Source organism: Geospiza fortis, unplaced genomic scaffold (assembly GCF_000277835.1).
Source record: "Geospiza fortis unplaced genomic scaffold, GeoFor_1.0 scaffold167, whole genome shotgun sequence".
Classification (NCBI taxonomy): Eukaryota; Metazoa; Chordata; class Aves; order Passeriformes; family Thraupidae; genus Geospiza; species Geospiza fortis.
Genome location: NW_005054355.1, coordinates 4,792,111 through 4,805,372, shown reverse-complemented (window position 1 = coordinate 4,805,372; position 13,262 = coordinate 4,792,111). Strand labels below are relative to the sequence as shown.

Below are 13,262 nucleotides of genomic sequence, written 5' to 3'. Positions count from 1 at the left end.
CCACTTGTCAACCCTGCAGAGGACCATCAGAGGCTCTGGGTACCACTATGAACATGGGTGAGACTGAATGAGCAGATACAGACGTTTAATATGGAGGCCATGATTCCATTTTAGCTTTAGCTGTCAATTAACTTGTCAATCCTTGTAGCATACCGTGTGATTTTTAAAGAGATACTGCACTTTTCAGTACTTTTTTACTAATTTCTCACCATGGGAATTTTCATTCATCTTAGTGATGGCTCCTATCACTTGCTATGTAGTACTTTATCTTGAATTACATCTTTGAGAGCCTTCTCATCAAAAGAGAGAAGAATTGTTTATTTACTAATTCTTACACTTCTAACAATAAAATAACTCAATGGTCTTCTTCTAAGATTTAAGGCAGGAAACAGTTTCAGTTTTGATGTGTCTAATGGTAGAATACAACACATACTTGATCAGGAGCTGATCTGGGTCTTGCACAGATGTGGATAAGAAAGATTGAGGGAACAGGAAAGTCTTGCTTCAGTGTCAGGATGCCAGCTTCAGGAAATGGGAATGGACCTGTTACCAGTGGGTCCTGCGGAGCCAAAGAGTAGTGTTGTGAAAAATCTTTCATTACAGCACCTAAAGATCAACCGTTAAACCAGTGTAAAGTGCCTGTGTATTTACTTTAGGACTCTAAATTTCCAGTAGAGTTGGTACTGCTAATGCTTACAGGCATCAAAGTTCTCCACATTCGGAGACTTTATACTCACCTGTTTTCCAGCTCTTCAGGAAACAGAGGGTTTGTCCAGCTCACCAGTTGGGTTGATCACAAATGCCCTGAGGCGCAATCTGTCACTTCTGTAACCTCCCATGGACGCCTTTCAGGCTAAAGGTCTTTACAAACCATGGCCCCATCTCTTCCCAGTGTGCAGAACAAGCTACTGCTAGCCACAACAGCTACATAGCTGGTCTCTGGGGATGAGGCTGTACCAGACAGCCAAGAGCATCTAAAATCTTGCTGCTGCCCTTTTTAAGGAAGAGCTGATATCTCCTACAATGTCCCACAGGCCTCAGCAATAGTCAGTTGTGGTGACTGGGAAGAGAAGACACAGTACTCTATACCGAAGTCAGAAAGTGAGTACTGTCTGTGGGCCCTGAAGGGGATGAAGATGACCTCTGTTTTTAACCTGGGAGTCTGAATGCATTGGGGAAACTATGGGAGGGGGAGCTGAAGCGACAGGCTGCTCTCATATGCTCACATACAGTAAGTAATCTCTGCATGGCTTTCATCCATAGGGAGGAGAGGACTTCTCAGAGAAGACTGACTCCTTAATTATCTCTATGGTGCATTCAGCACTAGTGAGGACGAGGGAAAACTGTCAATCTCCGTGTGAGCCCCTCAGTTTTCTGAACTTGCACTGGGCAGTTTTCACCTCAGGGAGGTGTTTGTTTTCTATTATTAATGGGGTTTATTTCAACTTTCTAATGCAGCAATTTGGCCATTCTGTAATATACACAGGGCCATGTGACTTACCTGGGGAGATGGAACAGAAAGAGCCTCAAAGCCCACTGAATACTCAGAGAGAAGGCAGAACTTCTCCAGGAGCAACTGTGCCTCCTTATTTTATGGGTAGACCCACAGTGAAGAGGTTGTATAACACAAACACCTAGGCATAAGCTGTGCGTGAGCTACACTTTTCTGCAGGACTGCAAGTGGTATATAAAAAGTGAATGACTGTGGGCTAAGGAAATTTTTGTTAGAGGCCTGGTTTGTTGTCTTTTTCACAAGCACTTTACCCATACAACACTTCAAGCAAACAGATAATCATACCTCAGCATCCCTTATTTGCTGGAACTGTTCTGGAGAAGGAAAGTCTGGGCTTCCTAGGTTCTTCCACTTCAGATAGGGATTGGTTTCATTGTTATCCATGTAATATGTCACATACACCATCTCTGTAGGAGATGAGACAAACAAAAGAAGTAAACTCTTTACTTGAATTTAAAGATTAACAAGAATAAATTTAGCAGGTGTGTAAGTCTACCTTTTCAAAAGTTATTTCAGCACTTTGGAGTCTAACTTCCACTGTTAGGCTAGGACTCTCATGAAGCTGTACAATTTACATTTGCCAAGTTTACCTTTCAAACTATTACTTCTACAACCAGAACCAAAATTCTCTTTTTGCATGCATTTGTTGGGTAACTCAATCAGCTGTGCAATTGTGTGTTCGTGTTGGCTGTCTTGGAGGAATAAAGGGAATTGTTGCTTGGCAATATCCAGCCAAGTATACTGAGATCAGTAGTTTTCCAGAAAGGTAGCACTTGGCAGTTGCCATTAAAGGTGGGGTCAAAGTGTAGGCATTAGGAATGAACCTTTCAAAGAAGGACACCATTATATCTCAGAAAATCTAGGAGTGCACAAAAGATGACAGAGGAAGCTAGAAAATTAAATTCACTCTTCCAATAAAAGGCAGTTCAGTACAAGTTTTCCAGCTGATATTCTGTCTTAAAGATTACTCAACATGAGCTGTCTACATGATATTTGTTTACCTCCATGTTTGGGGAAGTGGGTGGCATTCACTATGACAGTGCTGATGTTGGATGAAGTCCTGTTATCCTCACTTGAATACATCAGTACTGTAGCTTGCCAGCTGTCTGAGGGCTGTGTCTCACTTGGGGTGTGCACAGATGCCAGCACACCAACTGTGCTGTTTTGAGCACTTTCATCTCCACTGATCTTCACTTCAGAAAAAATCTGTTTTTCTCCTTTAAAAAACATGACAACTGTTAGCATCACTGTTAGTCAGTCCTGTGTCAGAAGCTGCAGGGTCAAAGCAAGCAAATAGACTGAGCATAAGTGAGCTATGTACTGCCTTATTTTACTAGTTACAGCCTTCAGTCAGATTTATTTCACAACAGCAGAGTGTTGTCAAATACGTATTACAGCAGCTCTTATGCTTAGCAGTGCAGCTAGCAATGTGCAAACAGGTGACAGTGAATGAAGTTCTCCCTGCAATATGCTGCATGAATCTTCCAGCTACAGGGATTTCTTAAAGACAGTTGCAGCCTGATGGTATGTACCCCTTGCATCACAAGAGGGAAGTACCAGTCAACAAAAAATGAGTGGTTGGCACACAGAGGGTATAAACAAAGCAGTAAGTTAAATCAAACAGGTAACAGACTCTCAGGAATATTTTCTGAGCTATCAATCTGTCTGAGGAAAAGAAGTTTCATTTTCTTAACACAGCTAGTAAACAGAGAGGGGAACTCATGCTTTTATGAATAGCAAGATGGCTGGAACTATCTTTCTTAGGCTGGAAACTTCTAGGTAGGAGGGGTTATTGACGTGCTCTTTACTATACCTAGCAGTGCCAGCAAGCCCATGGCAGTCAGCACTGGTTTCCGCACCATCTGGACATGAGGTGGCTTTGTGTTGTTCATCTGAAAACGTGCTGTCAGAGTCCGCTGGGTGAAGTAATGGGGGTAGTAGCTCAAGAAGGCATTGTCATTACTCAGCAACGAGTAGTTGATGGTGTTGTTGGCTTTGGAAATGAGCAGGTTTTGGTGCTGGATGATTACCTGCAAAGTCATAGAGAAAATGAACCTTCAACTTGGAGAAAAAGTAACAAACATGCAGTAGTCCTTGTATTTTTTAAAAAATCTTTACAGAATTCTGTACTGTCCCTCTGCCTTTTAGAAAAGACTGAAGAAAATAACTGTTTATCGTAAATCTTGGAAAACCTGCACTTTAGGTGCTATATTAATCACTGTAAAATCTGAAGCACCAGCATAGTTTTGCAAGTAGTAAGTCCCTGAAATAATTAATCCTAGAACTCTTCACAGATAATGAACACATCTCCTTGTCTGTTGCACTACAAATTATGCCCCTCTGTCTTGAATACTTAATTAGTAATCAGGATTTACCATCTGAATTATTTCTAAATGGTTCTCCAAATCTGGAGTTACTTTCTACCCACTACATCAGTGTCTGTGAGCTGGTCCTGGATTCTGTTTCTCAATTAGTCATTTTTTCCCACTTGGTGCTAACTTGGAATTAATTCTCCTGGCATTTCACTGGTTTCTGTGCTGCTCTCCCAAAAAAACATCCAAGTTCCCAAGTTCTCAGCTTATTAGATTGTGCCTGAGTATAAGAATTAAGCAGAACTTCAGAAGGCTGACAACTGAACAGTCTCACAATTGTGTCTCTGAAGAAACAGAGTGCTTCAGCTTCTATACAACCAAGTGTTAATTTTCCACTGGATGTGTCCTTCTTTTGCCCTTCATATCACCACATCATTATAAACACTGCTACTTTGTTCTGCAAACTGTCTGTGATGCAGTCAGTGACTTGTTGCCTTAGCAAAGACAGCTTGTATATGCAGTCTCAGGGAACTGGGAGCCTTTGTCTCCTCAGGAGCACCTCATAAGATGCATCTTTTTTCTGGGTGACATACATACTCCCGCGTTTGGGAATTATTCCTTTGCACAGGAGCACTTGGACTCTATGTGCTGTTTAAGGTAGTGGCTCACAAAGCACTAGGCCTGCAGTGGAAATTATTGCTTTGCAGAGGAATGGTTGAGCTTGCTCTGGGGCCAAGGTGCAATTACTGCAGAGCTGGGAATGTTGACCACTCTCTTCTTCTGCTTTTCTGGCCAACATCAGTAATTACTAGCAGTAATTAATAAGATCATGTGTACAGCCAGTATCCCAAACCAAAGAAATGCTGAGAGCTCAAGGCACTTCTTTATTATACCTGATGTCTCTTGATGAGATAAAATTCTGAAGGAGCTGGGAAATAATTCTCACATATATGAGGTGACAGCCAGCACTACTGACACCAGAGCAGTAGTAGTACAGGGAGAGGGCATGTGTGGGAGTACTCTTATCAGATGGATCTAACTGGGGGACTGTATACATTCTCAGTTCTCTAGCACTTCTCTGTCAAGTTCTCAGTTTGGTTTTGTGTTGGACTTTTTTTTTTTTTTTTTAAAGAAAGATGAAGAAAACTAAAATTAAATTAAATTTACCAGTTAAATCAAGCTACTAAAACTAGACTATTCAGGGAAACCCCCACTGTACCAGTAGGGAGATCTCCTTTTTTAGGATCTATTAGTCTGAGTAGCTGCATAAAAATTAACTGTTAAGTCTACTTTTTCAACTGCAAAAACACATCAAGGGAAACTACTGTGCCAAAACTACTAATGAACTGTTACCTTTACAACCATCGCTGCATAGGTCACATCAGCTCGCCAGAGCTGTGGAATGGACCATCCAACCATTGGATCTGCTTCATCATTATATACTGCAACAGAAGAAAAACCTGGAAACAGCTTCTGAATTTGCTGAACTGCTTCTACTTCTTGTTGCAAGATGTAGAGAGAATTTCCACCTCCCTGCAACAATATTTCATATCTGCTTAGTGGTAATGAGAAAAAGGTGGTAAACATATAGACATAACCTAAAGTCATAAACATAAAACATATTCTGAAAACATATTCCTTGGTCACCAAGCTGCTGTGGACCAACAAAATTAGTATTTTTACTTCATCTACTACAGCACGTGCTACTTGCATGAGCTCCTCCTAGAATATAAAATGGAAAAGAAGTAGAGGAATTGTTTCCCTTTGGGAATTAGGCGAAGACAAATTTGCTTTGAGTTAAAGTCTTGCAACTGAACATCTTCAAAGTTTTGCAAGAATAGGTAGCCGTGCTTCCTGCTATAGGCTGGACACTCATCATCGTCATCAACTCTATAAATCAGAATAAAACATAACTTTGATTGAACTGATTGAAAAAAATGGCTTTAAACTGAAATCTTGGACTAACCTTCTTATGGAGAGAGATGTAATCCAGCCTTACACCAGTCTCCCCTGTGAAGAAGTTGGTCCCATTGTAGCAATGACACAGAAGACTCCAGCACATGGGTGACTTGGGTAAGGGATGGAAGGAATCCCCAGGCCCTCCAAATTTTAGAAAAGGACTGGCTGCTCTTAATCCTTCTGAACAAGCATCATAATAGTTGAGAAACCCTGAAGTCCAAGCAGATGAATATATCAAAGATGATAACTCAAAACAGAAACTGGATCTAAAACTACAAGGAGATGTTATAATCCTGTTATTTTATTTATTTGCAAGGCCTCACAAATTGGGACTACCATTTCCTATGCACTGACAACACAAGAAGACATCAAAACTCCACCTGCCTCCACAAGGTTCTTCTAAAGGTCTTGTATGAGCATGTTCCCAAAGCATACAGCTTCAGTGAGTTTTCCTCTTATTCCACCCTTCTCCCCCTTACTGCTACTAACTGTACTTTATATACAATTAATGAACTGCTTCTTCTTAGTGTAACTCCTGTTTTGTTTTTTCTGCATCACAACCCCTGACACCCAAGTAGGGAATAAAGTGTAGCCAGTAACATGAATTTAGCAAAACAGATTTGATGTACCTGTCACATTCCTTATCACTGCTGTCTACCTTACTTCTTTGTCAGTATACCTTACATCTCACTGTCACCCCATACACCTGTCTCACTTCCCCACACTCAGTAGTGCTCTAAAACATGCTCACCTTTTACTGTCATAGACACATTGTCAAAGTCGTGGTGGTCTGGTTCATTCCAGGTCTCAAAATTCCATTTAGCAATATGCTCCAATCCATACCTATCTGTAGGAGAGGCCTCATTTATCAGTGAGCTGCATATCCAAACAATACTATCAATAAGTGACTTACAAAGACAATACTATTAGTTCAGGCTGCAGGTGAGGCTCAGCACCCAGAACCATCATTTCCCTCATTACTTTTAATAATGAGGTGAATGTAATTTGTGAGTTTCAAAATGATCTCTCATTTTTTATTAAATGCAGCAATATTTGAAAAAGATGCAAGGTGAGAGGGAGAGGACTTACAGCTTTGTGATTAGGGCACTCACTGACCCTTAATTCAGGTTGAGCCTTCTGCCTTGTTAGAAATATTTGAAGCTGGCATAAGAGAAGTATTCAGGTTACCATGCTCCAGTGTTGTGGTATTTTAGAACCACAACAATGTAACAAGGTTAAAGCTCAGTCCTTCGAGGCAGGCCAAATGTGCTACCCAGAACACTCTATTCATTCTGGGTGTTGGCGATGGATCAGTAAAAAGAGAGGCTATTATCCCATGGTCTCCATGGTCTGTTCTGGCATGTTTGTTTTCTGGTTTTGTGTTGAAATCCTGGGTCTTGAAATTGATCACAACACACAGAACTTTCTGAAGTAGCTAGAAAGGACTACAACAGAACAAATAACAATGCTTTTCTTTCTTGAACTTACCTATGTATCTCCTTGCCAGAACAGTAATTAAGTTTCTCCACTGTACCACATGTTCTTTATCTTCAAAATCTAAAAAATATCCTGATGGATTTCCCATCAATTCAAATCCTAAAAAGGACATAAGAAATAGGTCTCCTTTTTTTGTGAATGCTATCTCATTTTTATTAATGAAGGGTTATCACATCATCTGAAACAAACTTGTTAATGAAGAAGCATCATTAAATGGTTTCTCTTCTGTTTCCACATACTCCCACCAGAAATATTTCAGATTTGAGGTTGTTTACTTGTTACTTGTCAGTGACTATAGTAGTCAAAGCTATTACTTGTCAACATAAATGCAGGGCTCAGAGGAAACTTAAAACAGTGGATATTTGCATAAATTTATGGGAAGTTATACCTGGAGTATCTGCTTCTCTGGCCCTTTTAGGTATATGTCAATGGCTACAATATTCTCTTCAAGAGATCTCATTTACAAGTACAACCATCTGAAACTGCCTTCAATTGTGTTGTCTTAATTGCTATAATATCATGTTGCTCACACTGGGACATGATGTAAAGGCAAACAGGTAAATCATGAAATCTTTTATCAAAACCAGCTTTGGAAAAGCTTTCTAAGAATATTCTAATGATTATACAATATGGATGAACAGATATACCAAACTGTGCAGGCAGGGAGCTGCCCTTACCTGGAATCAGCTTATTTTCCCACAGCCGATCCATAAGGTTATCCAAGGCAGTGAAATCGTAGTTAAGTTTGCCATTCACCACTCTGAAGAAAAAAGGCAATAAAAACCACAAGTGTAAATATTATAGCAAAGACAGGACTTGGATTACTAGATAATGAATCAGATGGCCTTCTTCTCAAAATCTGTGTAAGACTGGGGTTCTTGGAATTGTACACAAACTTCCTTCCTCTAAAGTGTTCACAGGTGTCCACCATAAGCAAGTCATGTCTCTCGACTAATCCATGCCCTTTACCTATTTCAGCAGCAATAGAAACAATATAATATATGGGTCTGCTTGCTGAATTATGTTTTTTCACAGAATATTAGATTTTTAACTCTCTGCTGAAGTAAATTTTACATACATTTTCTTTTTTTGCTTAAGCTGTTTTTTCAGTTTCCACTGGATTACCCACTGCTAGGCCAGCACTTTTCACACTGCCTCATATGCAGCCTGTCTTAACATACTCCTAATCTGCAGTATATAACAGGTTACTTAGTAGCACCCCTTATGGATTTAGGTCCAGATGAAAAATAACTTTGCATCTTTCAAAGAATGCTGAATTTATGCACAAGATGTCTGTAATTTTTACCTCATTGTAAGCATTTGCTTAATATTTCTCCTGTACTCCCAGGATCTTGGGCTGCAAATCTTTCATCCAGCTTTGAATAAATGCATTCAAAGACTGAGCAGCCTATGATGCATTCCTTTGTGCCAAGGAATCTTGCAGGAACACAGGTACCAAAATGTGGACATGCACATGGATGGGAACACCGGAATTCTTTTATCCAGGGGATGAAAAATGGCATTTGCAATTTATATGTGATACACTAGAAGATTTGCTTTAAATTCCTGAAGGGCTTTTCTTGCCTGGTATCCAGTAGAAACAAATACAAGGTACTATGCAGGTCAATTTTCCACAACTTCTGAACTTATGGCCTGATTTAACTGAAATCTGAATGGGATGGAGAATTTTTGCCAGTATGAAGTGCCAAATAAGAATTAACAATGAACTTCAGTTGAGAACATTCTGTTAGTGTGACTTACTGCTGTTTGGCCTAAGAAACAGCTTTGGCCTGGTGGCCAAATTCTGGCCTCAGTATGACCTGAGCAAAAGGCTTTTTAACCCCCCTGACATAAGTCCAGCCCTGGTCACACAGCAGCACTGAATGAAGCCTTGGCAACCCCTCTCAAAGCTGATTTCTCCAACCATGCCAGGGCACTACAACTGATTTCTCTGGTACAGTGCAGCCTGACTACCTCTCCTGAAGTCTTGCCTGCTCTTTCCTAGGCACTTTGCCTTTGCTAGGATGGAAAGCTATACAAGTGAACTATAGGTGCAATGCTGCTGGTATGATGGAAGGGGGAGAGACAATCACAGTTCTCGCAACTGATCAGTGCTAGCATAGCATGACAAGCAAAGGGGATTAGACATGAGAAGAGGGCCATCAGCAGAGCTCTTAAATCAGTGCTCGGCTCTGTGCTCAGAGTGACAACTTGTTTCTTTCTGTACTTCTCCATGCTTTCTGTACTTCTCCTGAGCCTCTTCGATGGAGGCTCTTTCTCTGTGCTTTCTTGTCAAGGAAAGGTTTTAGTGAAGAATTTGTAAGAGCAGTTCCAAACTCTCAGAGAATTAAGAAGGGCTGACAGAATTGTCCAGTGAATAAATAAGGGTACTATGCAATACGAAGACAAATCTCTGACCAGGATCTAGAAGAGGAAGACAAGCAGGCAAAGTAAGTGTAACATAGACCATATCCACTAAGTCAGCTCCACATGTTATGTAACATGGCACACAATCCTAACCCCAGCCTGGTCACACTCTTTTACCAAAGATCTGAAGCAGATTTTTTCTTTTTAAAGTACATCCCACCCCCATGACAGAAACTGTTATGTATGTAGTCACTGATGGGCTTAGGGTTCCTGCCCAAGTCAAATGGTGCAGCTGTAAAAGAAGCAAATAGTAGAAAGAAATTTATTTGCTTTAGCACTCTTAAAAGTACTTTAAAAGTCACTGTTGAACTAAAGAACTGCCATTTGGAAACTTAGACAGAGGTTTTAAAAAAAAGTCCTCTTCCAAAGACTTTTTTTTTTTTGCTAAAACTAGCTCTGCTCCCTCAGATCCATTAACTATTTCCAGTTGTACCCTGTGTTCTATTGAATAATTTGCTTACATGAACACTTACAGTCAGTGTGCATAAGAATTATTAACTACACTGTCTTGTAAAAAGTCAATAATGCCATACAGATAAAAGCAAAGAAAACAGGGTCTTCCTGGCTTCAGCCTAAGGTCTACACAGTATTATTTGAAAATACAACCATAAATAAGCATATAAAATATAACCATAAATAAAACCTTCTATTTGATGCCTGTACACTTAAGATCCCAGGACATTTACATTTTTCCAGCTGCACCATTTAAAACAGAATGCCATTGCCAAACATGACTGAGTGATGGTACAAAAGATCTTTTGTTATGCATGTAGGCGTAGAGGCACCTCTTATGTTCTTTGGCTGATCTGCCACTTTATAAGGATCTCTTCTTCCTACCAAGTGAACCAGACAATATGCTCCCATTAATAAAATGATTACTTGACTGACAGGATTGACACTTGCTCAGATTTTGACCTTAGCCTTACCTGTACTACATTCCTGATGTGAGATCGATGCATTTTTTTACAGCACATATAGTACCACTAGAATCTGGGTTGCATGGTTGCCTGCATGTAGTGACTGGAAGCCATGCTGACTGTTGCACTTGAGGCACAGAAACTGGTAGTATTTACAAATGTTCTGCATGGACAAGATTGGCCCAGCTGTCAGGCCCCTGCCAGGAGTGCTCTGAAGACAATTTTAGGACACTGAAGAACAGATCAAAACTGTTACAGGCACATGACAAGGTAAATCCGTGGTCGAGAATTAAAATGTGGAGGACGATAAATCCATGGCCAAAGCTGTTCAAAGCATCTTTCTACATCTAAACTGTTGGTGGAACATCATGTACCTGTGATTGGGCTCTTGGTTGCAAGCTCACAGAATTTCACTATCTGTTTCTTGCCTTCTCTTCCAATCTTTCTGTCATGGCTTCTAGACACAACTGCCTTCATTTACAAGCACTCAGAAGGTTATGTACTCATCATTTCTTCTGAGTGCTTGCAAGACTATGATTGTTCATTGTTTGCTGTCAGGTATTTTCAATGTCAAGCAGCAATCACTGTCCTGTCTGTGCCTGGCTTTCAACTGTTCCTCAGCTGGGATTTTTCCAGGAAGCTTGCCAGATCGACCTTCTTCATCTTCAGTCATTATAAACAACTACACTAAAGCACATTTACTGGCATCCTGGCACCAATGCCCATAGAAGCACCAAGCCTGAGGCTGCTATATTCCAGAGACTGTTGCCTGCTGGTGAGGAACCTTTCCAGTCTCTATCATGGTCTCCATTCCACACCCAAGTGCTGTCTCTTGGGAGCAACAATCACGCTGTGAATATGAAGAGCAGTGATGAGTACAGAGGGGTGTCTGCTGGTTGTCACAAAATCTGGTTGCTCCCTTCCTTGGAAAGGGCTGCTTCATGGACAATTCTTTGCTGAATCAAAGGCTACAGACCTATCTTAACATCTTTCCACTATGTCTTATTACTGAAGTAAAGTTTTTTCTAGTATGGAGGGAAATTCTTTTCAGATGCATAGGTAGCACTGTACAGCTTGCAAAACTGTTTTAAGATACTCACATTGCCCTTCTTATCCATGCCACTTTCAGCCTACTCTCATTCACCAACTTAATCTCTTGGGAAGGCAGAGGTAAGATAGCTTTAGCTGTCGACACCTTGCATTACAGCCAGATCTGCTACAGCTAGCACAGCTTCAGATACTACTCCTTAGCCTACAGCTATTGCTTCCCTCCCATGTCCAGCATCTGTTGCTTCTCTTCTGGCCTGAATTGATCCTGTCCAGGAATATAGTTGCATGCCCTGGAAAATATGTGCACACACAGACATTGGACCAAATATCTTATCTACAGAAAAGAGAGAACAAAAACCACAAGCAGGGAGTGTTTCCATTCCAGGTGATCTTCAGTCAAGTACTGAATCTCTGATAACACGTCAAGCTAACTTTATCGGACTTTATTGTAATGTACTGAATTAAATCTCCTGGGATAGGAAGACTTGTGGCTGACTCCTGTCAATAGGTCACAGCCCGTTTAGGAATAAAAATGTACCATGTAGGGTAACCATCAACAGAAATACTCTGTTGAAGAGAGCCTAGGATTAAGGATGGCTGGGAAATACCAATATACTAGAATAGCACTCATCCTCGCCCTGACATTCTCATTCAGCTAAGTGTGGTCTCCCTTTTGTTGTTTCTGGCAAACACAGCTACCACACACATCAAAAGCTGACATAATCTGGCTTATTTTCATAAGTATCTGAGAACAGCCTCTCTTTGAGCAGATTGGCCATAGTGGCTGGCTAACCACACCCACAGCAGCATAGCCTGCTGACATCCTCATTGGGGGCTTCTACTTGGAAAGACTGCTAACCTAGTTGCAAGTGCAGTCAAGAAGCAGGGACACAAAACTGGCATAAGGTGTTAGCAGAGGAAAGATGCAACTCACACCTGTAAAATTTTTCAGCAGGCTATTGGCCAACCTCACACCTGGAAGGTGGACTCCATGAAGGAGTCACCTAAATCCCGTTTCTCCATTGAAGGTTTTCTGTGTTACAATCTTAGAAAAGCAACAGTGCAGTGTAAGAAACCGCCCTGCTATGGCAGTATCTAGTACCTCTGCTGAGATAATGATCATATTACATACCACATATTCATCTGATAAAGATCCTTAGCTGTGTGCCAGACCATCTTTGCCCACTCTTGTAAGGGGGTTCCTGCAATCATACACTCTTGTCCGCAGTGTCCGCGTCCAGGATGCGGACCAATGGTAACACCATCACTGTTGTTCTTGATGAGTGTAAATATGTATGATAATTAAATTCCCCTTCTCAAGACTAAATGAAGTGAAAACAACTCTTGAAGTAAGTGACTACCATAAAGAATGTCTGTAGATAGTGTCCCAAGCAATTGCTTACCACTTTTCTAGAATCCATGATGCCATTTTAGGGATCGTAAAACTCCAGAACACACACAAGAGTCCATCTACCCTGGAAAGGACATTAGTGTCCAAAGTCAAGCTGCTCACTGCAAGCAAACAATAAACTTCTAAGGGTTTCCACAACAGTAACGAACAACAGTAATCTATGCCATTTCAAATTC

At 40.8% G+C, this 13,262-nt stretch overlaps 1 protein-coding gene across 1 annotated transcript in view; it reads right to left on the bottom strand.

Annotated features, from left to right (window-relative positions):
* IDUA (alpha-L-iduronidase) overlaps positions 1 to 13,262 on the bottom strand; it is a 42,631-nt gene that overhangs the window by 5,653 nt on the left and 23,716 nt on the right. The window contains exons 2-10 of the mRNA XM_031059054.1: positions 7,959 to 8,041; positions 7,273 to 7,380; positions 6,536 to 6,631; positions 5,792 to 5,994; positions 5,179 to 5,358; positions 3,327 to 3,543; positions 2,515 to 2,730; positions 1,799 to 1,920; positions 434 to 559 (exon numbers count right to left, since the gene is read on the bottom strand). Coding sequence (XP_030914914.1) covers positions 434 to 559; positions 1,799 to 1,920; positions 2,515 to 2,730; positions 3,327 to 3,543; positions 5,179 to 5,358; positions 5,792 to 5,994; positions 6,536 to 6,631; positions 7,273 to 7,380; positions 7,959 to 7,992 — 1,302 coding nt within the window. The 5' untranslated portion in view covers positions 7,993 to 8,041. The remainder of the gene's footprint in view (positions 1 to 433; positions 560 to 1,798; positions 1,921 to 2,514; positions 2,731 to 3,326; positions 3,544 to 5,178; positions 5,359 to 5,791; positions 5,995 to 6,535; positions 6,632 to 7,272; positions 7,381 to 7,958; positions 8,042 to 13,262) is intronic.